Below are 27,621 nucleotides of genomic sequence, written 5' to 3' on the forward strand. Positions count from 1 at the left end.
AAATCTACTTCTCCTCTTCCAATTGCGACTCCAGGTCCACTGATGTTCTGTTGGCTTGTCTGGCGGACATCAGGGCTGGATGAGCATAAACTTCTGATAACTAAATGTTGACAAGACGGAAGCCATATTCCTTGGCTCCCGTCAATGTCTTCTGTCCTGCGGCTCTAACCTCCTCAACCTCCCCGGCCTATCCCTCAGACTCACCAAATCAGTGCACAACTTAGGCATCGGGTTCGACCCACAGCTATCCTTCCCCACATCCAGTCCCTGACCAGGACCACTTTCCTCTACCTCTACCAGATTGCCCATCTCTGCATATAAATGCAAGTTGTTGTTGTTGAAATCAAACAGAAAAATAAGCTCAAAAAGAAAGTCTTTCGATAAACGTATGAAAATCAGGAAACCCAAAACAAAGGCACTGCAACGTTATTAACAAGAGATGTGATGAAAAAACTATTCGACTAGCAGAATAAACATATGCACACATTGAATGTTGGTATTTATATTAATTTGAATCGGTCATAAATTTTATGAATGGTTCAAAGGACTTCATCCTAAAGCATTGACATTACAAAACGAATAGCAATAAAACATTTTTGAAAGCGGTTTGCGGTGCAATCAGTTATTACAGTCTTAACTCTTTCTTCCTAGTGAGTTCTTTGTGAGCTTGAGTGCTGTTCAGACAGACAAGCTGTAATGTCTGAGTCAGAAGAATATACCCAGCATGTAACAAACTATAAAAATCCCAAGTTGCACAAAAAAGGCAGTCTGTGGAATTCAACTGAGGGGTTTTAATGACTTCTACAATACTGATCAGAACATCCACATAATGTTGTTGTTTTCCTTTTATCGCAGGGATAAAACCAATGACAGTTAAACAAAACCATCTCTAAAGATGTCATATCATATTTTATGTAGGGACTCTAAAAATGTTAAGCTCCAGCCTAGTGTAAAAATGTCTTGGTGCCTGGCCATCAAGGCTCAAACAGAAGCAACTCTAGCACATTGGGATCATGCAAAAGATTCATTTAAAAAAAGTTCAATTCTGTAAAGGGAAGATAGCACGGTTAGTATTCTGCAAAATGAGATCAAATAAGCTGAAGGGTCTTTTTCATTCAAACCTCTTTTTGAAAGATTAGATTTTAAAAGGCCAGAACATGCAATTAGAAAATCTTAAGATGAAATAACGGATTTTTTTAAAATCAAAAGTAGAGAGCCGAAGAGATGGATTGAGACTCAGTGGTTTTCTGCACTGCGTGAGTGTAGAAAATAAAGAAACAAGAAGACAAGAGGATTTTTTAGTTAGGAGACACTGAATTTTCACTTTAAAAAGACTGTTCAGGGAGGCAATGCGTTAAATGCAAAAGAGGAGCAATCAGAAAATAAATCACCTAGTTCATTTATTTGAATCAATTATCAGTGCTAACTTGAATCAGTAATAAATCTTGATGTTCTGGTGCAGCATAAGTTAAGTGTTGGAAACAGTAAAATGCGATTTAATTTCAACAGAGTGAGGAAGATCATGTGGGATGGCATATATGAAAGTTAAGAGGAACAAGAGAGGAAACTTTAGAGAAGGCAAAAACAAAATTCTCAAAATAGATTATGGAAAAGAAAAGCCATTATTCTGCAGCTTACATGCAAAAAAAACAGCTAAAGTTGCCAATGGAATACCTTAACTTGATAACTGATCACCAAAAACAGCTACAGTGCCAAAAGTACAACTGCATTCACATCCATCTGGCTACATGTGTTATCATGGTTCATGGCCTTACATTTGGACACTAGATACATGTTTGATAACCTGCGAGTGCAACAATTAAAACTAAAAATGTAGGTCCCTTAAGGAAATTGTACAATGCCACAAATGAAAAAATATAATTCAATGCTTTTCAATAGCTTAAAAAAGGGCAGTATATTGTAGTCTCTCTCTATTCTCCCACTCCCCATACACTCTTCTGTTACTACTGTAATGTATAGATGTTTCATACGAAGCAGATTGGCAAGTTAATTCTAAAAGTATTTTTTGGACCCCTCAGGATCCTTGTACTCAGTTTCACCACACTGTTGAAATGAAAACCACAGAAGAATAGCTGTAGACTCCAATATGTATTTTGAACTTTATAAAAACTATAAATAATGTGGGTTTCCACTGGATACAGGAGTCTGGAGGCATGTTTTCCTTGTAAACATTTGTAATAGTGGAGTATTTTTGTTTGCTTTTCTTCTAGGCCATGTAGAAAAAAAACTTATTCATTAAAAATTTAAATGCTAGCTCAGCTGTGTAGAAGGGTTCCAGTTTCGATCTCCAGTCTGTGCTGTATTAGCCAATCTCAACCGGGGCGCCAGTAAAGGTGCTACAATTGGCCTCAGTGCTTGATTGGAATGAGATAAATTAGTCACGGTTCTTTTTTTTAAGATCGCTCTGAAGCACTAACATTGCTTTTTCGGTGTTGAGAGAACAACAAGCAGCATGCAGTGCAGAAGAGCAGTTTTTTTATATATATAGATGTATATCTATATATACTGTATTCATATATTATATCTAATAGATATGTATTCTGTTGTGATGGCTCATTTTTCTGAAATTCCCACCTAACTACTAACTTGAAGGCTCGGGATTTGATCAGGGAGGGCAGGCTGGCTTATGTTCTTGTGAGGAATGTATGAAACAGGTATCAGATCGAAAAACATCATAAGGCTAAGGGGAAACCCACCTATGTTGCATTCATGAACTTCAGCAAGGCTTTCAACCTGGTGCTTCATGAAGCCCTCATGAATGCACAGTAAGCCATTGGCCTCAGTATTCCAGTTCCTGAGCCAGGCAGGTCCGCAGTGCTCCAGGGCACCTCTGATGACAACCCAGCCAGCCTGGCTCATCCACAGGACTTGGAAGGGCAGTCACTGGGTACAGTCTTTCCACTCAGCTCCTGTTTCCCCCTCAAGCCAAAGCCCTAACAGGTAAGAGTGGTCCTAGCTAGACAAGCAGCAGGAAAGCTTCCAGAAAGTGCTATCAATGGCAAACTATCCGCCTTTAGCTGGTTAGTACACTAAAGCACACTCTGGGATCCCCAAGCTTTGGCTCTTGCCAACCTGCACCTAATAGATTCCTGAATTAGGTAAGCAGGATGTGTCCCTCCAGGGAGAAAGTGTGCATTGCATTCCAACAATCTGTCTCTGGGATTTCCAATGTGAGGTGGGATACACAGAATTCTCAGCTTGGTTTGGATACTCCTAAGCATGGTGATTGTTTCCGCATGTGTCAGACACCCAGCTAACCAAAACAAAAATCACTATCTTGTCTCAGCCCATGTTCTTAATAACAATAATAAAATCATAACAAAATAATTATCATCATAGTGCCTTTCATGATGGGAGGACATCTCAAAGCACTTCAGAGGGTATATTGTTAAGTATAATGATTGTGTTTTGTAGGCAAATGCCTTCTCAGAAGCACAACGGTGTACATGGGGACATTCTGCTCTGGGAGTCTGGATACATCATCTAGGTTTTAAATAAATAAATGCTGACATCTTGCACCAGTGGGTGCCTGCTGAATTTAACATTTTATAACATAAATATACAAAAAAAAAGAAGGCATTGGCTGAGTGCCATTGAATTATAAACTAGAAATCCAAGTAAGGGGATCCATATGATACTATTTAACTCCAATATTGGACAATATTGTATAACAATCTTACGTTCACTGATAGCTATGTAATTATATTGGTATATGTAGTAGACCAATAATTAACTGTTTTAATAAATAGCAATACAGTAGCAGCTTGTTTGATATATTCAAGATCCTCACTCTCATGCTCAAATCTCTTCACTCCCTGGCACCTCCCTACCTCTCCGACCTCCTCAATCCCCAATCCACCACCCGGCACCTCCGCTCGACTGGCACTGGCCTCCTGCTCGTCCCTCGCACCCTCCGCCCCACCATCGGAGGTCGTCCTTTCAGCCACTAAGCCCCAAAACTCTGAAACACTCTCCCTCAATCCCTCCATCTTGCCCCCTCTCTCCCCTTTTTCAAGTCCCACCTGAAAACTTTCCTCTTAGACCGTGCTTACAGCCACCTCCACCCGGCTCGGAGTCAGGCTCTGCCACTTTTAAACATTCTGTAACGATACCCTGCGTGGAGGGAGCTATATAAGTGCAAGTTGTTGTTGTATCTTCATTAAAGCACCACACAGAGTATAAATTCACTGAGTGCTACTTCCATGACGTAAGACCTCCCATGTCTTCAAGTTATTTTCAGTATTAAATTACACAAAAATTCACTATGCTTTAAATATTCTATAGATTCTGCTGTAGATTGTTGTGGTTCCCCTCTCAGTGCTGTTCTACCAGTGCTGTTCAGCCACAACATGCGCCACCGTGTCTTTTACTGAAAAAGAGCCGTATGTTAAAAATTACAGTAATTTTACACATATCCTTGCTTTTACTCTCTTCTAGTCTCCTTACATGTGTTTTTACTCATCTAAGCTGAGTCAGTCCTGCAATTAAAAAGGCGTCAACGCTCAATATCTCACGCTAAATTTCTGGCAGCTGAATCATTTGCAATGGCAAATGTATATTTATAGATTGTTCTTAGTAATTTTGAAATATAAGCCATGTCAGTCAACAAAATATGTAAAGCTGTCCTTCCAGCTAATTGCTATCCAAAGTAATTCAGGTCTATGCAAATTAGCAAGACTGCCACGTACATCGCCAGACTTTCCAAAAAGGGTTCCACATTTATGTTTATATATTTACTACAATTAAGGTTTTCTTTTCCATTATAAGCACTTTTGTTCGATTTCAACTTCCCGTGAGCCCTTTTGTTTCCTGTCATGCATGCGTACAAGTGATCTCAATTAGAGACCTCCGTGAAGGCAGAAGTCAGACAGACGTGGTAACCGAATAGAACAGGAAATGATTATTTTTGCAAATGCACTGACAAACCTGTCAGCCCAAATACAGTTCTGAGATGCCAAAACCAACTTTGATCTCTCATTTTTACAAAGATTTACTTTGATGGTTTCATCCTCTATTCTGGTTTCCACTCGCTTTCTGTGTGTTCAGTACAGTAAAGCACTACAATGTCACTCTCATCATCAACATCAGATGTGCACTCGCTGGCATCCATTTGTGCCAGTTCCAGCTTCTTGTGTCTGTTACATTGACACACTGAGATCAAGCCGCCATTCCATTAGTCCCTGAAGTCACGATCAAAACCAAAATACAAAATTAGTCACACTTTATTTTAAAAACAACAAAAGTAAATCACATGCCGATTTAAGATTACAGAGCTCACAAACCAAACTGTCACTAAGGCAAACTTCAATAGATGTCCTTGGACTGGCAAGACACATTTACTTTTGGCATGCACACACACACACACTCATAATTGAACGGGAAAACTTTCAAAGAAAAATTGTTGTTATCCAGACTGGTTAAGTATTAAGTGACCAGCAAAAGAGGCTTTGGGCACGAACAGCCACAGATTGAAAGAGAGCTTCAGCTAGCACTCAAGCAAGATTCTTTTTAAAATGAGCTGAATTATTTTACTGCAAAAGCTACAGTATATTTCAAATTCCTCACTAAAAGTTCTTATGAAAGTGATGTTGAGCTTATTGATAATGGTGCCTTATATACAAAACATGCATCTTCAATTCTCCCAAACATTACTGTACTACATTGAGATAAGGGTGAAGATTTATTTTTCATATTTTGTTGCAAATCCCCATTATTTTGATTACATTCCCCCTCCCCCCCACCACCACTACCTCCACCTTCTCTCCCGTTAACTTTCATCACGGCAACACAGTAAGTAAACGTGTGAACTTTGTTGTTCAATCACCTGTGTTGCTTCCACAGCTGGTTTTGTGCATTTAACTCCTTACCTTCCTCTTGTACAGAGGCGCCAAAGGCTCCCAGTAATTTTGCTCCTTCAAGAAAGTCATTTCCTGCAATTTTACATAGAGCAGGAGAAACAGCTTTGCGTAGTTAGAAGATAACCTACTTCTTTAGAACTTATTCTGATAACGTGTGTGCCTAACAAGCAGCAGCTTTGTCATTCCAGTCAACGTGCTTCCAAAGAGCACAGGAAGAAATACAAATAACCCTGGATAACAAGCACGTAATACTGTGCTGGAATTCACTGCAATTTACATTAATCACATTTGACTGTGTACATAACTATGGGCTTCCGAAATAACCAGTGACTCCAGGGCTGTTAAATAGTCTCTTATTATCTAGTTGTTGCATTTTTCTTTCTACACAGCCATAAAAAGGCAAATATAACTGTTCCGCATTGATCATTAAAAACATAAAAAGTGCTGTTATTTTCTACATAAATGTCACTTTATGATTCGGCTGACCTCCAACCCAAATTAAGTGTAATGAAGATAAATGGAGGCAGGAACAGAGCAGATTATGATCTGTGTATTGCTACAAAAGCCCTTTTGTGTCACCGCTATCACAGCTCCTTTATAATTAAAGGTTAAAATGATGTGACGAGTGTATCATGTGGGATGTTTACATACATCATAGTCTGAAGCTCTGCAACAAAGCTGGTGGACTTTGCTGATCCCCTTCCGCTGCTCAACGTGGTGCTGGCTGCACCTGACATGGGGCTGGCTGCATTACTGCTCATCTGAAAGAGATTAAACACAGTTTCAGAACCTCAGAAGTTTTTTTTTACACACACAGTGCAGGTTTCTTGGGGGGAAATCTGTCAGTAGTTATTTTTTTAAAAAATGAACAATTCAGCCACTGTTTAGTAGGATGCTACGAGTACAGATTTTAAGAGCGAAAACGAAAAACGAATTCAAGAGATTGCACAGTGCTTCTTAAATTAAATCAAATTTACTGTACAATTTTTAAATGACCTACAAATTCTTCCAGTGACCCATAGGCAGCATAGAGTATAAAATCATGGTGTTTATCTTTTAAAAGCATTTACTTTTCAGTTTCCACCTTTATGGTCAATTACCTACAGGTGGCCTCGTACAGAGGAACTGCATACATACCCTGGCTGGTTAAGCCCAAGGCTTCTTTTTCAGTCCCTTTTCATGGTTGCCACCCACTCCTTCCAGGGAAAACAACTTCAAGTTTAAAATATGACAAAATATACAGTCAATTCACTTTACAGTACATTCTATGGAGCGCTTTGAGACGTCTCGGAGTTGTAACATGGCACTATATCAAATGCAAGGATTATTGTTATCATTATTACATTTCCAAAGACCCAATAAAAATCGGCTGTGCACAAACTGGCTGCCGTGTTCAGCTATAAAATACTTTATAGAGAACACAGCACTTTACCATAATTCCTGTGAAACCTAAAAGAAGCCTGGAATTCACGTTTGTGTAGCAGGCCAGGCATAATTGGGCAGGGCCCAATTTTAGGCAAAGGAGGAGAATGTTTTTCCATTTCAATATCAATTTTATTTAAATTATGACCACCCCTTTTTATTCAGTCTAATAATTACTTCTTGCTTTATTGTGCTTTCTTCAAATACCATTGAAAAACTTTGCACCAGTAATCTGTAATTGTTTCCAATGCACCACAAAAGCATCTAACATATTATAAATATTCATATGTAAATTTACCAAGAATATTTTTAAACATGACTTTAAAATATGCACAAATATGCACAATAAATCTTCCTAAAATGATTATGCCTGGCCTGCTACAGAAATGTTTCTTCAAATCTCATTTGCTCCCTAAAACAGAGAACAGAAAACAGCAAATGATACTTTGTGAAAATATCCCTCTAAGTGACATTCAACCTCAAAACCCACAAGAGCTTGAATTGCATCAGGGATTTTCCAGAAAAATGTGAACCATAGAGGGAATATTGACTGATCAGACACCACTGGCCAGACAATATATTGTAGTTTCTACTCCACAAGAATACACCTTTTAAAATGCCGCTTTTCAAAATCTAATATGTCTGCTTTAAACCACCCACCTTTAATTTCCACCCCTTCTCCCAAGCTACTCTACCAGTGCATTCAACACTTCTGATATTTAATAACAATAGTTATCCTTGATAATTGAAATTGAGCTTTATCACATCTTCGAGCTGTCTCAAAGCGCTTCACAGAATATACTGTAAAGTGAATTGACTGTATATTTTGTTTGCAAAACGTGGCTGCCAATTGCACACAGCAGTGTCCCACAAACAGCCGTGGGTTTAGAGACCAAATTATTTGTGGACAAGATGCAAGATTTAGCTCATATTCTTCCTCAGCCTGCGTCTGAAGGAAATGCCATTTCTTGGCCACAAGGCCCATTTCATCAAGTGGGGAAAGACTGATGCATCCACATAAAACATTTCCCTTGATCAAGAATAGCAAATCACAGACTTTAAAGGAAAGCTGATGTGCCTACATCGGTTCAGACTGAGATTCAGAGTGGAGTTTCTTGGAATCTAACTCTCAAGCACTATAATGATCAGGCCACCTCCTGGTAGTATTTCTACAGGAATGGATTTGAGGATAATCTGTTTTTTTAAGTACAGTGGTTCTTGAATTTTCATTGCTGCAAGTGAGATTCCGTGAGCTATTCATTGATATTAGACTGTCCCCACATAAATACCTTACTCTGAGATGGTTAACATTTTTTTATATAGCGAACAATATTCCTACTTAAGCAAACATTCCAGCAGCAATTTTACAGCCACTTCTCTTCGGTGATTTTTTAAAAAGGAAATTGGTCACACTCAGCGGGACTTTCTAATAGTGGTGAAGGGAACACTGGGTGAAATTAGCACTGGATGAATGAAAAGGGTGTCTGATAGAGGCCATCTTTATCGCTCCTGTGTTTAAACTCAAAGAGAATGAGAGAATTGAATGTTTTAAACTTTTAAAATCTAACACATGTACATGTACAAAAGGGATACTGCCTCCCAACATGAAAGGAAATAAGTTTTTAAAAAAACTACGAAAGTCTGCCTATGATCAGTATGGAATGTCACAGTGACAAACACATTTCAGACCCATTATTAGAACAGCGTAAGAATTTAAAACCATCAAAGATTCACTGGCAAATCTTCATAAGATTCTTTTATTTATTCCAGCAATCGGAAAAATACAGCATAGAAATGTGTCTCCAAGTACACAGACGGCGTCTTCAGCATTAAATCCGTTCATCTGTTGTTTATTTGTTGAATTCTGGAAAACTCTCAACTAAACATTTTCAATTCTGAATTAACAGACATGCAAGCGGAAAGAATCTTTGCACTGCCGTTTCAGATCATTATGTACATTTGCACGTGGTTGCTGTACATCCTTTTTGCCTTTAACTTGTTTAATTGAGAAATGAATGAAGAAACAGGATCTCTTTTATCAACCTACAGAGACAGAATTTCAGTTATATTAACCCTCTTCCTAACCCTTGTGGCTGGTTCCAGCCCAACATGCAGCTTAAGATCGAAAAGAAGATCTGCAAAACATTTTGCTCATCGCACAAACTTCCCAAACAGTGCTATAAAATTTTCTTAAACATGTGTGCTGAACGAGGCCGACATTTTACTGAGAGTAAACTGGATGGAAGAAAACACCCATCTGGTGACAACAAAGAATCGGAGAACACACGTCACTTTGTTAAAAAAACTCATTTAACATATTTTGCAATAACAAACTCAAGTGATATAAATAGAACACATTTAAACCACCAGTTGGTCGCAGATATATACCACTCACAATGGCTCTTACTGCGTGACTTGTGGGTAGAATTATGAACCACTTATTGCTGAAATGCATCCTGTTCATAATGATCAGTAATCAAACATGGTCGGTATGACGTTGTCACAATATTAAACCCTAAGCATTGTGCTACATTCAAAGCGGCCATCGGCAACCTACATTTCTGTCAGCTGCCATTAACTTTGCGTTTGATTTTTTTTAATCAGTATTTCACAACCGGTTAATGAAATAGATACACAAATAGAATTAATTTAAGTTTGAATGTAGTTCCTACAACTTACAAGTAAAAGGAAACCCCCAAAGCCCAATATCAAATTCAGAACAGTCAGAACTCACTGCCGTTCTAGAGTTATTATTAATAACCCCTTGTAATTGATATAGCACCTTATCAAGTCATTGATAATTCTGAAAGCACTTCATAGGAATTATTGTAAAGTATAGTGATTGTATATTTGTAGGCAAATGTGACAGCCATTTAGCGCAGAGCAATGTCCCACAAAAAGCCGTGAAATGCATTACCAATTTTATCCGGAGGATTGTTGCCAAGGATATTGGGAGAAAACATCCTTCTCTTTTCAATGGTGCTATGGGACCTTTAACTTCCCCCTTGAACAGGTAGTCAGGACCTCAGTTTTCATGTCTCATCTGAAGGACATCGCCTCCAGCATAGCAGCGCAACCGCAAAACTGTTTTGGAGTGTCATCTTAGACTATGAGCTCAAAGTCCAAATATAGGAATTGAACCCACAGCCTTCTGACTGAGAGGTGAGAGTGCTACCAACAGAGTCAGGCTGATATAATTGTTGAATAATATCAGAAGACTGGTGATGATAAAAGTTTCATCCCAAGAATTTCAATGGCATTTTTAATAGAATCATAGAAGGTTTACACCATAGAAAATAGCATTTGTCCCAGCACGATTTTACAAGTGCACTCTCCCCCATTGGAACCATATACTTTAATCCCATCTCGCTGTTCCTACCCCATACCCTTTAATATTATTTTCTTCAAGTATTTATCCAATTTACTTTAAAATACTATCATGGAATCAACAGCCATTCCAATGCTAGAAAAATAATTACAAGCTTCAATATTGTAATTACTGTGTTTTCTAAGCGAGCAATAAATACTGTGTTTTCTAAGCGAACAACTACAAGCGACATTAATCTCACCCCAACACTTCCTATTTCACATTCTCTCTTCTCTCACCTCACCCCACACACCAACCCAGATTAATACGGAATTCATCAAAATTGCAACAGAAATCATTAATATCTAGAAATCTTTAATATCTATATACTCTAAAATTCTCACAAAATCTTTAATATACGAGGAGACAAAACACAAACTATGACTGTAAGTTTACAAGTATGAAACATTTATTCAAACAGCAATGACGCTGAAGATTTTATTTTTACATTTATTTCATGGGTCAACCATTGTCTAACCAAGAAAGCAGAGGGGGGAGGTTTGAGGAGTGGCCTCACTGAGACTAATATTTGGGCACTCCATATTGAGACTTCTCAAAGCGCTTCACAGAATATATTGTAAAGTGGATTGACTATGTATTTTATGGGAGAAACGCGGCAGCCAATTGAATACTAAAATGCAGAGAATTACATTTGTGAGAAGTTCATGCAAATGTCCAAAAACACTAGCATTGTAATCCCATTTCGATCACTGAATGAACCCCATAATATAAATCCACAGAAACTGAGTATCTTAATTACAAACATTTTAAAAGAATTAAAGAAAATAAATAAGACGTAATGCCTATAATGTTAATGTAAAGATCACACAAACTCCGGGTTCTGCATGCCTAATGAGTAAGGTAAATCTTTCTCCTTTCACCTCACTCGCCATTCACATCTTCTGACCTGTCTATGAACCGGCTGTGATTAGGCAACAGGGAGCAAGGATTGTAACTGGTATGTGAGGGTGGAGCTGCGATTAGTCCACAAGGAGCAAGAGCTCAAGCCTTGTACACCCCTAACAAACCCCCCACCCCCAAACTACTTTGTTCGCCCCACACTTTGGAAACCACGGGAATAAATTTTCTTTCCATCCTTGTTCAATCGAAAAAGTTGCATTTATCCTCATTGATAAACAGGTGTACATTTTGGCTTGAGTAAATACTCTTTAAGGCTCTTAATAAATTACTTCCCCAAACCTCAATATGTTTGATAGTTAAGATAATTGACTTCTTTACACATCAAAGTCTTGCCATGTGAAATTGCCTGATTTCCTTTCTTCCGGACATTAAAATATAACCTAAAAGCAGAAACACATTAGACATACTTACTCCAAGCAACAAACTGAACATGAAATTGAAATCATACTGTAATCTTTACCCATATGGTAATGTATCTCAGTTGCTCTGAAGTGAAATACAGCTGTTTGCCATACCAAGTAAAATGAATTCAGATGTGTAGTCTGTGAAGACCAATTTAACAAGCATCTTTATTATAACAAACTGTACCAACAATATTACAGACAAATAACTATTGCTAAATTTAAGTACAGTAAAATTGATTAGGTCTCAGATGTAGTCCTTTTTTCTACATCATATAAATGTGCACTGATGCTTTTTACCGGAGTATTTTAATGCATTAGAAAATAAGAAAACTAATGACCTAATCCTTGCATTTGATATCTTATCATAATTTCAAGACATCTCAAAGCATTTCACAGGATTTTTATGGTGAACTATAGTGATTCTATTTGTAGAAAAACCTGGCAGCCGATTTAATAACAATCTTTACATTTGATATAGAGCCTTATCATGTCTTCAGACATCTCAAAGCGCATCACAGAATATACTGCAAAGTGAATTGGCTATATGTTTTGGGGGGGAAACGCGGCAGCCAATTGCGTACAGCACTGTCCCACAATCAGTAGTGGATTGACTGTTTGTACAATTTTTTTTTGATGAGATTATTACCCGTGGAAAAGCGATCCACCAAATGACTAACAACTGGGTTCCTATTTACTGCTAGGTAAACAGAGGCATATGGAGTAAGGAAACTTGTCCAACATTTCGCCCTGCCCAGGAATCGAACCCAGATTCTCCCACTTGCAGGGCGAATGCTCTAACCGCTAATTTGGACAGATCAATGTCCTACAAACAGTTAGGAATATAATAATAGATATTTAACCTTTTAGTTATTGCAATAAAACATCAAAAATAATTACCAAGAGATGGGAATGGGCCTTGCACCATACAGTACCGATAGTTTGCACTACTTACATTCAGCACTTTTCACAGAATTTACTGAAAAAATGTATCCTAGTTTCTTAGAACCAATAAAACCCACAAGCTGTTTATCTCCATACAGCAACATCATAATAAAAGCTCTAAAGCTCTTGCAATATCCATGGTGGAAGTATGAGGTCATACACATCAGAGGGCTGCAGGTTCAAATCTCAGTCAATGCTGAGTTAACTGATCTCAGAAAGGGCATCAGTTAAAGTGCTACAGTCGGCCTGAGAACCCTTGGGCTGCCAAGGGACGGAGGGAAATTAAACAGTATTCCCATTCCTGATTACATCCAGTATTCCCTGCTGGATCTTCCCCTCCCTTCTCCGGATCTGGGACTTGCACCCACAACTTTCTAACTTAGGCAAGAGGGTTACCAACTGAGTTAGGCTGACACATATCAGAGAACAGAAATAAAGTAGGATGCAGCTCTACAAAACTATCCCATAGTAGTGGAGAAATACAAGCTTCACCCCACATCCTGGATTTCCCCATCACACCCACATGTCTCCAATTGTCACACACATGCAGCTACAAAGAGCATAGCACTGGCAGAGTCCTGAGAGCACACCATCCACAGATGTCCATGACCCAAAAGACAAGGGAGAAAATAGGGGAAAACCAAGCAGGTGGCATACCCTCCAAAAATAAAACAACATGATACAATGTTCAACTACAGTCAAGTAGAAACTAAACTTGTGGTTACCCAGTCAGCTGCAGCAAAAGGCGAACAATGATTCAAGCGCTCAACCAATAAATAGTAATGTCATTCAATCATTTTGAATGTCCTATATTATAACCTGATGTGCTCTAGGACATGAAATGATCCAAACTGTCCAACTAATTTGGTGAAGTGTTCCCCCTCCCCCGCTGAAACCTCAGGTTCCAAAGCTGAGAGCTCCACATATGTACGTCACTTATACATGGAAATTTTTGTGTGTCTGGAATGGAATGTGCACTCTCTCCTCACAGAGACGTATCCTGCTTACCTAATGCCAGGGAGTATAACAAGGAAGTTGGTGAGAGCCAAGGCTTTGAGATCCCAAAGTGTCTGTAGGTGTACTGTTAGCTTAACCAGCTGAAGAAGTACAACTTGCCATTCAAAACTCTTGTCCAGCAAGCTTTTTATCCAGCTTGTACTATCCTATAGTTTAGGACTTTGGCTGGCAGGGTTAACAGGAGCCGAGTGGGAAGAATCCCTGGCCCCAGCAATCGGTCTGTCGCTCCAAGTCCTGCCAATGAAGCAGGCTGGCAAAAACAAGAAAGGCAATGCTAATATTATTGATTCAAAGTTTGTGACCAGATTACATTCATTTGATCCAAACTAACAATATTTTTCAAAAGGCTGATAGGTCAATGGAAGGACGCATGGAGCGTTGCTTTCACCATCAAAGGCTGTAACTCATTTTTGCAGTATGGAGCCAGGGAAGCTGAGTGTACTTCCTCAAGTCATTGGGTTCTAAATGAGTTTGTCCTTCAAAAGATAGTGACAGTACAAAACTTTCAAACGTTCCACTCAAGTTTTAAATAGAAAGTAACCAACGAAACTTCAACGAACTTTCAACAAAAGGCACAAAATAACCTTCTGTTTTCTCCCCCATTTATGTTGAAAATAAATCGCTAAATTAATAACAAGTTCATTGGTGACATATGTATTGCAACATAAAAGGCAATTATAAAGTTATCATTCATAGCAGCATGCTTTCTCTGACCCACTTCATTATTTTGATTTCCTGAAGAAACTTAACTACACTGGAACTGTACTCTAAAATTGTAACCATTTGTGTATTTTAAAGTTTCTCCCAAAGCCTCAAAGTCAGTGTATTAGAGATACAGCATAGCATGCAGCAAAAGTTGCTTATAAGGACAAGTAACTGAAATTGATACCTGCAAACAGTTGCAATCTGACGTTTCTAAATCTACTACACAGTGCATGTGTATTTAAGTGGTTAGATTTTAAAACACCATATCACAAACGTCACTTTGTGCCAGTGACCTGGCTTCAAGCATAGAAATGCTTTTACCTTTCCAAACAAACACCTGTATCGCCATCTGTCCTTAAAATATTTTTAAAAACTTCTTAAACATTGTGAATATATATTTTTAGTATATAACTCCTATAACCCCCAATATCACCTGCCTCCATCACTATCTCAACAACAAAGACAAAACCAGACTCAATGTTTCCAATGTCCTTCTCACCGGACTCCCCAGCTCCACAGTCTACAAGCTTCATACAATGCAGAACTCCACAACTCATATTCTCTCCTGCACTCGCCCATCACCCCAACCCCGTCTGCATCTACTGGTCGGCCATTCTCCAGTAGATCAACTTTAAGATCCTTGTTTTCACCTTGAAATGCCTCCACAGCCTTACCCCATCATATTTTTGTGAGGCTATGGCCCGAGCAACTCCTTCCACTTGATCAATCAGCCTAGTCCATGCCCCACCACCTGCTCCACCAATGGCCACTTCCAGTCATTTAGGCCCTGCCCTGGTATTCTGTCCCAAAGTCCCCTCGCCTTGTCCCTCCTTATCCACTGTCAAAGCCCACACCGACTCACCTTCCAGTTCAGGATCCCAGTCAACAACAACAAAATTAGATTTGTAAAGTGCCTTTCATATCCGGAGGACATGAAAGGCGTCTATGAAGAACACTTTGAGATGTTCTCCTGGTGTGAAAGACATGAGTGCTGTTGTAATACTGAAATTCCATCTAGTAAAATATATTGTCTTAAAATTTAAGGCTGTACAGAATTGTGGAAATTTTTGTTAAAAAGTTTTGAATTTGGAAGCTGTTCTTAAAAAGTCTGCCTTCCAAATTAAAAATGAATTTGAGAATTTCTAGAGTTCTTTGTGCCTTTAAACAGGGTAAGACAAGGTGGAATTTCAGGTCTCTACTTGGATAGGTAGGAAAATAATATTTTAATCCACGGTTGATTATATTCAAATTTAGCAAAATAAAAATTTCAATTGTGTATCTTCTGTTTAACTGGAAAATACCATAATGGAAGAAATGTGTTGTTGCGATTGGTACTACGTAATAGTCAATGTTTTAAAAGGTGGGATTAGAGTCAGACACTTTGGTGATGGGATCTTGAAAATGAGCAACAGGACAGTTTATCTATTTATCCTGGCAAGTTTAAGATGTTCTTCAAACAAAGTTGATGAAATAAATTAAGTCCTTGGTTTCAGGAACTTGGTAATACTTCATACAACTGGAACACAAGGTTTATAGTACGTTTTTGAGTAAATGATCCAATATAGAAAATAAAGAATCATTTTTTTCACATTTTTTAATACATTAAAAAACATTACTTGTGATTCTGTTGCTGAAATAGCCAATATATAATCCCAAATGCCATAGCATCTGAGCCCATGATACTATTTTGCCTTAAAATTTAAGATGGGACAGGATTGTAGAAATTCTTGATTTGGAAAGCGGCTCTTTTTCATGACCTGTGGAAAACTGGCTCGCAAATTAAGACTGCTTATGAGTTTGTCGCAAGTTTGCATATCATAAGACATTAAAAGTGAAATTTCGGGCCTATAGTGCTTACAAACTACAATAATAACAAGAGACTGTGTACCGACAAAAAGGCCCCACGGTAGACACTCAAAACCACCATCCACTCCACTTAGTCACTATTGATTTTCTGGGGAGAGAGGTCGGAATAAATGCTACCCGATATCCAAAAGTAATGTAGCAAAAACTCTAGAGTATTCATCCATCCCACATTTCCTTTGTTCTAACATGGCCTCCTCCCTCCACCAACAACATTTTATTTACATTCTCACACCTCCAACAGCCATTGCAGCAAATACACTACTGTGTCCAAGTAATAACAATCCTTGCCCAATTACGTCCAAACATCACAACATGCTTCACAGAGTTTTCTGTAAAGTTCAATGAGTATTTATTTGTCAGCAAATTCTAAGGAGAACTCGTTCAAGAGATCAGTTTCAATCTGCTTCTATCCTTGTAAAATCTAATTCTGCTCCAAAACCTATCCTTTTCTGAAGGAGCTGGTCAATGCAGTAATAAGGTGGAATTCCTTCTCATCTCTATCTTAACTTGAGGAATGAAATCTATATAATTTGGTTCTGCGCTCAGAGTTAAACAAGCTGCTTTTATCTACAGCATCTTTACCCTTCATCTATGTTAACAATTTGAATCATTTTACCCTTCCCCCATACTCTTCTCCAATTATAACCAGTTCAGCTCCACAACGCTCTCCCCAAAACTCAAAGGCCCCAAGCTATTGAAAGCACATCCTTGTTGCTCTTCTCTGCACCATAACACTTCAAGATCATTTTGAACGTAGGGAGGTCGAAACTTCATTCAATATTGCAAATTTGGCCTCAACAGTGATCTGTACAAGGTTTGAATAACTGTTTCGATTTTTGGTCCAATGCCCTCAAGATTTCACCTTCATGGTTTAAATAAGAAAATGTCCAAATACAGAAGTTCTGTACAGAAAGATTGTGACTGAATGGAAACAAAATGTACTTTTTTTTTTAATTGTACAATGCTAGCACTTTATAAATTCTAAATCGTTTGTGTTACTTTCCAAAATATTTTCCAAAAGTATATCTTTTTCCTTTTATTCAATCTGCTTCTTTACTCCCATGAGATAGTCAGCACAAATCACTGGAGTCTCTCTTCAAACCCACATCCTAACTCGAGGGCTCTGTGTGATCTATTCCTTGTTCCTCACTGTGTTTTTGCATACACGCTGAATTCATGCAAAGAAAACATTTTCCAAGGGCTAATAAACTGCCTCAAGAGGAAAAACGCACAACACTACCAGAGTGCTGAACAAACGGCAGCATTCAATGAAAGCCTTGAACGAAAGCTAAGAATCTCTGTTACTGCAGGAAACAGCACATAAGCCACACAGGATAGTAACACCAATAGGGGGGAAACAGACCAGCTATATAATAATAATCCTTGATTTGACAAAGCACCTTAATATGTCTTCGAGACGTCGCAAAGTGCTTCACAGAATATACTGCAAAGTGAATTGACTGTATATTTTGTGAGCAAAACGCTGCAGCCATTTGCGCACAGCTATGTCTCACAAACAGTCGTAGACTGTCTTTCATTCATACACCAAACCTCTAAAAATAGATTAAATTAAATTCTTGATCTGACTACCAAATGCCGTACTAATTTAATACGATCATAGGGAAGGGTCACCCCCTCCTCTCCCTCAGCTACTCAGGCAGTACCATGCAGTAGTTCAGAACTGTCCCAAGTTAAATATAGAAACATACCCGTATTCAACCACTGACCTCCCACAGTAGTTTCAAACTGTACGCAGTTCTAGTCACGCAATAGCTAAACAAGCTTTTTTTCAATACATTTCTGATGCTATTAAAGAAAATATTTAACATAGTAGGCACATAAAAATTACAACCACCGTTGTTCTGCTTAACAGTAAGTATACTACAATCCTTGCATTTTCCAAACAAGAACTTTGCTTATCCCGTATCAGGAACTCCTCATCTGGAATTTACCTTGCTACCATTACTAATCCCAGAACTAATAGGTTCGGGGATACACTGCTTCTGAGTCATATGTTTTTAATTTAAGAAAAATATAAAGAATAGTCACTTTCTAAAGTCTACACCAATATCTACTAGTTAGTTGCTCGACCTCTCACGCAAAGCATCAACCTCTTGTCATCGCAGTCTGTGCACTACGCTGACTCAAGTATCCCTCCATTGATTAGTTCAGAGCCCATAATCAGATTAGCTTCTCCCACTCCCACAGTTTGAACACCACAGCTTTTTCTTTCTCGTACTTCCACTTTCCATTGAATAAGGCAGGAGAATGTTTACACAATTCAGTTGCAGCTTTCTCCTCACAAATCAGATTCCAGTTTTCCAGATTTACCTATGTTCCATATTAGAGATAGTACATACTCATAGACAAGCTAGTCAGGCTGTTCCAGTATAAGGCACAAGTGATGGACAGATCAACAATGATAACTTGCATTTATAGTGACCCTAACATAGGTTGAAGAGGTAGGTTTCAAGGCACAATTTAAAGTCAGAAGGGTAGGAGGAAGGAGATCCAGAGTTAGGGGTGAGAATTTGAAAGCTTGGGCCTTGATGGTAGCACAGAGGGCGGAGGACCACAGCAAACTCGATTTAGCCAAGTGGGATGGGCGAGCAGAAGAGTGAGATAGGAGGTCACAAGGAGAGGAAGTGCAAGGATGTAGGGATTTAACGGTTATGGTGAAGAACCTGAAATTGATCCCCTCTGATAATTTGGGGACCTGTCACGGATGCCCCCAATGCTGGGCCTGTAGGGTTTAGTACAGGTGAGGATATTGGTGGATAAATTGGAGATTATGAATGGGGGAACTAGGGAGTCCAGCTAGGAGTGCATCTGGTAAGTCCAGCTGGAATATCGAAAGCGTGGATAAGGGTTACAACAGCTTTTGGATTGAAGAAAAACAATCTTAGTCTACTTCCAGATGGATGAGAGAAAGGAGAAATGAGGATCCCAAGGATGGGCACTGGTTTAGTGAGACTGGGAAGGTTGAGGAGGGTTACAACCTAAAGTGAGGGGGCATTGAAGAGCCAAGGAGGATGGCTTCCACATTGTACATGTTGAGTTGCAGAAAATTATGGTTCATCCGGGCCATAATGTGTGGCAAGCAAGGGAACAGAATATCAGTGGGCCTGGAATCAAGAGTGGAATGGAAATGTAGGTTTGGGTGTTATATGCATGATGTGAAGTTAACAATGTCACGGAGGGTCAATATGTAGATGAGGAAAAGGAGGAAGCCCTTATGTATTCTGAAGATGACTTTGCGAGGGTGAGAAGATTCTCATTAGAGAAGATGAAGTGGAGGCAATAGGTCAGGTAGGATTGGAACCTGGAGGGAGCAGTCCCGCAATCTCCTCTCCTCTTCTGTGCTGCCTCTCCTCATACTGCCTCTCTCGATGAAGGAGAGACGATCGAGGAGGAAGATGGAGTGGTCACATCAGATCAGACAGATCACATCTGTCTTGTACAGTATATTAGTCAGAACAGTTTTAAAGGGGCAGGAATATACAGCTGTAGCTCCCTTACCCACATCAATAAAGCCTCATTACATTATTTTGCCTACTTTAATAGTCTCACTATCTTCATAGACTATGTCAAAGAATAAAGAATAATCTAACTCATCAGTTGCAAAATTTCAAAAATAGTAATTTCACACTATCCTCATTGATTATAGAATAACTGTGTTCCAATATAATGTATATATATTGTATACATTTATAATTGTAGTAGTCTTTTTTTAAAAAAAGCTGTGAAATATTCAATAGTATTTGAGCTTTTAAAGGGCCATTTCTGAGCCGCACTTCAATCAACTCATGCCACATTTATACTGAAGCAATGCTGGAACTACCTCTTCAAGATGCTCTCTGCAACTGCACATCAGTGCAATTTGCTTCGATAAAGCTGTTCGGTCCCAACGTAGGGGGACAAATAGTATAAGTAGAATAAGACGGCCTGAACATTTAAGGAACTATAAAAGACAAAGTGAAAACATATATCTGTCATGAATAATAATCCTTGCATTTGATATCACGCTTTATCTCGTTGTTGAGATGTTTCAAAGTACTTCACAGAATATACTGTGAAGTGAGTCAATTGACTGTATATTTTTGTAAGCGAAAACATTTTTAATCAGCTGGATGTCCGACAGATGCAGAAACCCATGTGGGTAAAATGAAGCCTAAATGTACTGACTAAAATAGAGTGGGGAAGAGGACGTAAGATGAATGGCTCTATATTTATTTCATTATATTGATCATACAGACCCAAAAATGGTGCAGCAATTCTTAACCACTTCAGTCCCCATCAATTTGAAGCAATTAATATATATATAAAACCCCTTGAAATGCCACTATTTAAATATTCATTTAGATATTTATCTTACAAACTGAATAGCAATAAGTTATTTGCATGGTTAAAGCACATTGAGTCATCCTCCCAACATGAAGTGTTATATAAATATATTGTATTGTAAGTAATTTTCACTATCCAATTGTCTCAAATCAGTTGGCCTCTTTTAATGACTTATTAGCCTCACTAACTTTGCTAAAATAAAAAGCCTTTTATAGCTTCCACCACCTCCTCACCCCCCATTATGTGTAGATGCCTTCACAAGATTTACCCATAGTGAGAGCTATTGAAGTTAAAGAGTCTGACTTGACATGAACGTCTGTCCATGGCAATGAGGCCTCTTGTATTCAATGCAGAGCTTAAAACTTGGTGCAACTAAAGACATTTTATGCAGAAATTGTTCAATCAAATGAATCATAAAGTAAAGCCTCAACAAGACATTCCATACTATTGGACAACCATGACAATATAGCTGGCTTTATTTTGCCCACAAAATAATCACTTTGCAGTATATTCTGGAAAGCGCTTTTAGATGTCTCAATGACGTGATAAGCCGCTATATCAAATGCAAGGGTTATTTTTATTTGTTCCAACCGAACTAAATGTGGATGATTATACATGGACCATTTTACAGTAGATACATAGTGTAGAATTGAGAGATACTTGTTTTTGTTTTTGGGGGGGCGTCAAAAAGTACTGATATGCATCTAAATAGATTAATCTAACTATGACATGTTGAACATAATGAATGGAGAAAAAAAGCTCGTACAAACTAATGGTGAGAACTTCCACCTGGGTATGGGATTCACTACATTTATGTAACATTGTATAGAAGTTAGCAAATAGTTGAATTCAGTTTTAACTTTGAAGTCAGTTTTCTGTAGTACTTTAAAAACAACTTAGGGAGAAAAACAGCTTCAAACATTAAGCAGCATTTAAGAGGTTGCCAATTCTTCACTCTAAAATGCAACATAAAGTAAATTTAGACCCAAGTGGAATGAATGTCTCTGCAACCGATAAAAGAGCAATTTTGAAGCTGTGTTGCTATGCGTTTTGGAAAATAATTAAAAGGAGGTGGCTGCCTTAGTTGCGACCAAAAGAGGAGAGGAAACATGATAACAAATGTATAAGAAACATGCAGTGGTAAACATGAATCACTGGAACTTTAAACCTCTTTGTACTAAAGCTGATCGTTTCTGACCCCACAGAAAAAAAATATTGTTCAAACAATTCTTGTTTTTGAAAGATGATGTGGCCTTTATTCTCATTCCCTTTTACTATATTTCTTATGGTTTGATCCAATTCCTCTGCAGATTTTAAGTGATGAAAAGCAGGTTCATTCGTTTGAAGTTCCATGGAAATTCAGTACTTTAACCCTTTGTCAGAGTTTGGCATTAACTCTGCAGGGCACTAGACAACAAGGTCTATACCAACATAAGTTACTAATCTGGCAACAAAATTCTGGATGATGAAAATGGATTTACCTTTTTACAAGGATGGAAAGGACTTCTCCCAGAGCCACATGCATGACAAGAATCTACTTACTGACCCACATTATACCTCTGCAACAAGAACTTGATCTCATTGAATTTCAGTGCCTGATGCATCAACCTTCTAAGCTGCTGTAACATATGTATACTTTCAAATCTATAAATCAATCTTTGTAAATCATGTTTTGAACTTAATCGCCATCTCCTTTCAAGCACTAACTTCTATGAAAAAGGTTTCTTAATATACCCTTGAAGCATGCACATCTCACTGGAAGCTGCTTACTGATCCACTGAGCCAATTACCCCAAAATTAATTCATTGCCAAATGTAACCTCAAGTCAAATGGGTCAGTTTTGTAGATTGTGTCTAAAGGTGAAATCAACACAAAATGTGGAGTACAACTGTAGCTTTGAGATATTAATCTGAGTGAGCTCATTTAACAATAGTAATATGAAATTGCCTCAAGATAATCAGACATTGTTTGACATTGCACCAGCTGCAGTGTAATTTATCCGGTGCAAACGTTTTCAACCTCTTAAGGTTTAAGAAGTTCTGAGGCAGTTAGCTGAACTACCTTTATGTTTTAATGTTGGTAATGTTCCAACAGGACAATAATAACTTGCACCCTTCAATGTTGGGCAATTCAGAGACATTGCCACACACAACAGGGGGAAGTAAAAGCACAGCGAGGGAGAAAGGAGGATAATAATAATTAATAATAACTAGGAAAGTGACCAGGAACGATCAGAGGTAGGTTTTAAAAGGCCTTTAAAAAATTATCGGGGGGCGGGAGGGTGGGGGAAGGATTTTGGAAGGGAGTTCCAGAGGATAGGGGCATAGTGGTGATAAAGTTGGCTCAGCCTCTGATCATAGTTCGGAGGGTGCAAGGGACATGCAACAGGCCTGTTAGCCAAGCAAGCGGAGTGAGCTGGAAAAGAACCTAAAGGTAGGGAGAGTCTCCTTTTTGCGGTCATTATAAACATCCAGCATTACAAAAGGAAAGCTCTACACGTGGAGCCAATCTGGCCAATCCCTGGATCGGGTGTTTAGCTTTTAACATTTTTAATCAAGGTAGTTTAATGAGACGTCACATCTTGTTAACTCTGAAGTTCTGCGATAAACAACCATTGCACAAATTAAAAACAACATGAATAACTGGTCTGTAATATCGGAGAAAGGAATTGCGGTACAATTATATTTGCACTGACTTTTACCACGTAGGCAAAAAAATGCCATTTGGTCTTACAATGGCACAAACAGTGAGGGAAAAAACTACCACACTAACTTAAAACAGAATTACTTTTAATGTTAGAGCATTAACAGAACAGGTTTCTGTTGAAATGACCACAGGGAGCTTGACTCTCAAGTCAAATAGTGCAAAACATTTCAAAAACCAATGGTACTTTTCATACAAAAAGGGTACGTGGTACTGAAAGATCGCATATTCTGCAGTTAGGCAATCTCGGCCTGGTTGAAAGGCGGGTAAATCAGTCAGGATTTCTGCTCTTGATAACTATCTAACAACTCCTGCTGCTCTTATGGACATTAGTGGAGAGTCACCATACTTTACAGCATATCCTGTGAAACACTTTGGGACATCCTCCTGATGTGAAAGATGCTATACCAAATGCAAGAATTATTATTACCTAGATTCGCACATGAGTAGGCACTGGGCGATGTACTGGAGGACAACCCATAGAACAAGGTAGTGTAATCAAGAGAGGGAAGTGGAAGGTGGAAAAAAAGAGGGTACATATGTATGTATAGCAGGAGAAGACTTTTTTCCCCAATTAATAACAACTGGTCTCTCCCCCATGCATTTCATGTGCTGCAAAATAATATTAAGCATATGATCTGCTTGAGATGTGGTTCAGGCAGCAGGTGAGTAGAACAGGCAGTCAATTCTGGTCAAACTCTCTACATTGCATGTTGTAGCCTCAGCATAATAGCTTGAATGCCAGTTTATTTCAAGTTTAAAATATTATTTTTAAACTTTTAATTAACTGCTTTACATGGTAGATTGTTGGTGGCAGAATCACAATAGAAGCAATTACAGTACTGCCAATAATATCAATGAGGAATTAAAACCATGCAAATTGAAATGCACTGAATTCTTTTCACAAGCTTTATCATATTAATTTTAGCCATTTCAACATTGTACGTTGTTCACTGTTGCAAGTCATTTTCAGTATTTGAAATCAAGAATTTTTTTATATAACAAACTTGGGTGGTGTAAACCAATTAAAATCAAATTTCTTATATAATTATATTTTAATTATCAAATGTCCTTGGATAGTACAGTACTTTGCCATTTTAACAGTCCTTAGTAGCCCATTTGAAAAGAGATATTGATGGAAACTGGGAGCAGCTGAAGGTGGTATGAAATACCATGTTGGTGAAATAATCACTGAAACCAAATGATCACTGAAACCAAGGTGCTAATGGTGATACATAGCTACTGTGCTGGGGTTTTGGATTCTTGACTTGGAAGCCAGCATTAGAATTAGGACTTCTCTCTACACCTCACTGAGCCGGTATGGGACCTTGGCATCTTGTTTAACTCTCAACTGTCCTTCAAATCCCACATCCCTGCCATGACCCGTTCTGCCTTCGCCTACCTCCGCAGCATCGCCCAGCTCCGCCACTGCCTCTCCATTCAGGCTGCCAAGACACTCATCCATGCATTCATCACATCCAGGCTCGATTACGCTAACACCCTGCTTGCTGGTCTTCCCATCTCTTCCCTCAAGATGCAGATTATTCAGAACTCTGCAGCACGGGTCCTCTCCCGTACCAGGCTCCATGCCCTATCATCCCTAGCCTCATTCCACTGCCTCCCCCAGCCCCCAAAGGATCGAGTTCAAAATTCTCGTCCTTGCTTTTAAAACCCTCAACAGCCTTGCTCCTTCCTACTTCTGCAATCTGCTAACTCCAATCAACCTGTCTTGCTCCCTCTACTCAGCAGAATCTGGCCTGCTTCACGTCCCACTCCCTGCCCACCCCACCATCAGCAGTCGGGCCTTCAGCCTCTCTGTTCCCACCCTTTGGAACTCCATCCCACAGTCCATTCGCATTGCCCTCTCCCTTGCCTCCTTCAAGGCCCATCTCAAGACATTCCTCTTCGACCTCACCTTCGGTCACCCTCCTACCCTCCACCCCTCCTGATCCCAACTCCCCAGCTCGGGTGCACATCCTTGACTGTCCAGCATTTTGGGACGTCCTTCCGTCATTATACAAGGCGCTATAAATAATAATTTGTTGTTGTAGTTGTCCTACACGGTGACTGATTAGTCCTGTCATCTTGTGGGTGAGGAGAAAAACGAGCAAAAGAGTCTCTTCTCACACCAAACGAATCTCCTGGCAAAGAGCAGCAATGACAGCATCCACGAAAACATCCACAGGCTGGGAATGCCTGCCTTCCTGTACGATACAGCAGCAAGGAAGTTACTTAGGAATAAAAAAAATAAACAATTAATATTTATGCCACAACATGAAAACTATAGGTTTTCAGCAGCAAAATAGATATCAATCTGCTGCACAACAAGACAGGTCCTCAATTTGCTGTTAAGATATCCCCCTGTGGATAGGGAAGTTCAAGGTTTCAACCAACCTGGCCATCAAATGGGAGGCAACTGACAGATGCAAAGTACTGTACTTCCTTGCAGAGAGGGAGAAGAAATTTATAACAACACGGCTTGCATTTGAGATGGTGCCTTATCACGTCTTCTGGACATCTCAAAGCACTTGACAGAAAGTGAACCGCCTGAGACACGACCCTGCGTGGAGGGCTCTGTATGAGTGCAAATCGTTGTGGTATATTTTTGAGCGAAGCTCCATCGGTCTTTCACACCTGAGAGCTGCGGGTCTGGTCCCACAGCAGAGCCTGGCAGCCAAACCCAGGCTTCCTCACACCTCAGCTCAGTTGTGCTCACCGCAGAGTCGGTCTCTGAGGAAAGCGACTATTAAAGAGAGGACACCAGAGTGGGTCTGAAGCACGTGGACCTCCGGATCAGGTGCGGGGTTTAATCCCCGTGTGATGTGCTGCGGCTCAGGAGCGATTCTCTGACCAACTCCCCGCCTTGGCGCTGACACGCGGAAGGTGTGATTTTTTTTTTAAAAAAAGAAAAGCAGTGAAGGGTGAAAAATATGGGGAAGGCAACGCCGCGCCGCTCACTGCAGACTGACTGACCGCTGCTTTAACACCGCGCCGCGTCTTGCAAAGTGCGTGCAAAAGGGAAAGAGAGAGAGAGTGCAGAGAAAAAGGGGGGGAGTGGGGGAGGGGGAGAGGAGGGGGGGAGTGGGGGAGAGGAGGGGGGAGAGGGGGAGTGGAAGAGTGGGGGGAGAGGGGGAGAGGAGGGGGAGAGGTGGGGGGAGTGGGGGGAGTGGGGGGAGAGGTGGGGGGAGCGGTGGGGGAGGGGGGGAGGAGGGAGTGGGGGGGAGGAGGGGGAGAGGTGGGAGGAGGGGAGTGGGGGGGTGAGGGGGAGAGGTGGGGGGTGAGGGGGAGAGGTGGGGGGAGAGGAGGGGAGAGGTGGGGGGGAGTGGGGGGAGGGGGAGAGGGGAGGGGAGAGGTGGGGGGAGTGGAGGGGAGAGGGGGGAGAGGTGGGGGGGAGTGGGGGGGAGGAGGGGAGAGGTTGGGGGGGAGGAGGGAGAGGTGGGGGGGAGGGAGGGGAGTGGGGGGGAGGGGGGGAGGGGGAGGGGGGGGAGTGGAGGGGAGAGGGGGGAGAGGTGGGGGGGGAGTGGGGGGAGGAGGGGAGAGGTTGGGGGGGGAGGGGAGAGGTGGGGGGAGGAGGGGAGTGGGGGGGAGAGGGGGGGGGGAGTGGGGGGGAGTGGAGGGGAGAGGGGGGAGAGGTGGGGGGGAGTGGGGGGGAGGAGGAGAGGGGGGGGAGGAGGGGAGAGGTGGGGGGGAGGAGGGGAGGAGGGGGAGAGGGGGGGGGGGAGAGGTGGGGGGAGTGGAGGGGAGAGGGGGGAGAGGGGGGAGGGGTGGGGGGGGGAGAGGGGGAGGGGGAGAGGGGAGAGGTTGGGGGGGAGAGGGGGGAGAGGGCACACAGAGAGAAACACAAAGTGAACCCGAGAGGCGGAACAGCAAATGTCAGGGCCGCGGACACAACCGCATCGCCAACAATTGCTTTTGCCATTCGCCTGTGAATGAATTAAGGGGCAGAGGGGCGGGTGGTGGTGGTGGGGGGGGAGAGGGGAGAGGGGGGGAGAGGGCAAATATAAATAAATATATATTGTTTTACTCACCGTTGGTTTTTTAAAAAAATAAT

At 40.4% G+C, this 27,621-nt stretch overlaps 1 protein-coding gene across 3 annotated transcripts in view; it reads right to left on the reverse strand.

Moving 5' to 3' along the window:
* supt3h (SPT3 homolog, SAGA and STAGA complex component) overlaps positions 1-27,621 on the reverse strand; it is a 314,077-nt gene extending 286,456 nt beyond the window's left edge. For 2 of the 3 annotated variants that reach the window (XM_042333229.1, XM_042333227.1), the window contains exons 1-2: positions 27,599-27,621; positions 6,531-6,640 (exon numbers count right to left, since the gene is read on the reverse strand). In XM_042333229.1, the coding sequence (XP_042189163.1) occupies positions 6,531-6,640 (110 nt within the window). In that variant the 5' untranslated portion in view covers positions 27,599-27,621. Of the gene's footprint in view, positions 1-6,530; positions 6,641-25,485; positions 25,514-27,598 lie in introns of those variants that run through there. The other variant, XM_042333228.1, reaches the window with a different exon arrangement.

This window comes from Callorhinchus milii, unplaced genomic scaffold, assembly GCF_018977255.1.
Source record: "Callorhinchus milii isolate IMCB2004 unplaced genomic scaffold, IMCB_Cmil_1.0 Scaffold3, whole genome shotgun sequence".
NCBI classification, from domain to species: domain Eukaryota; kingdom Metazoa; phylum Chordata; class Chondrichthyes; order Chimaeriformes; family Callorhinchidae; genus Callorhinchus; species Callorhinchus milii.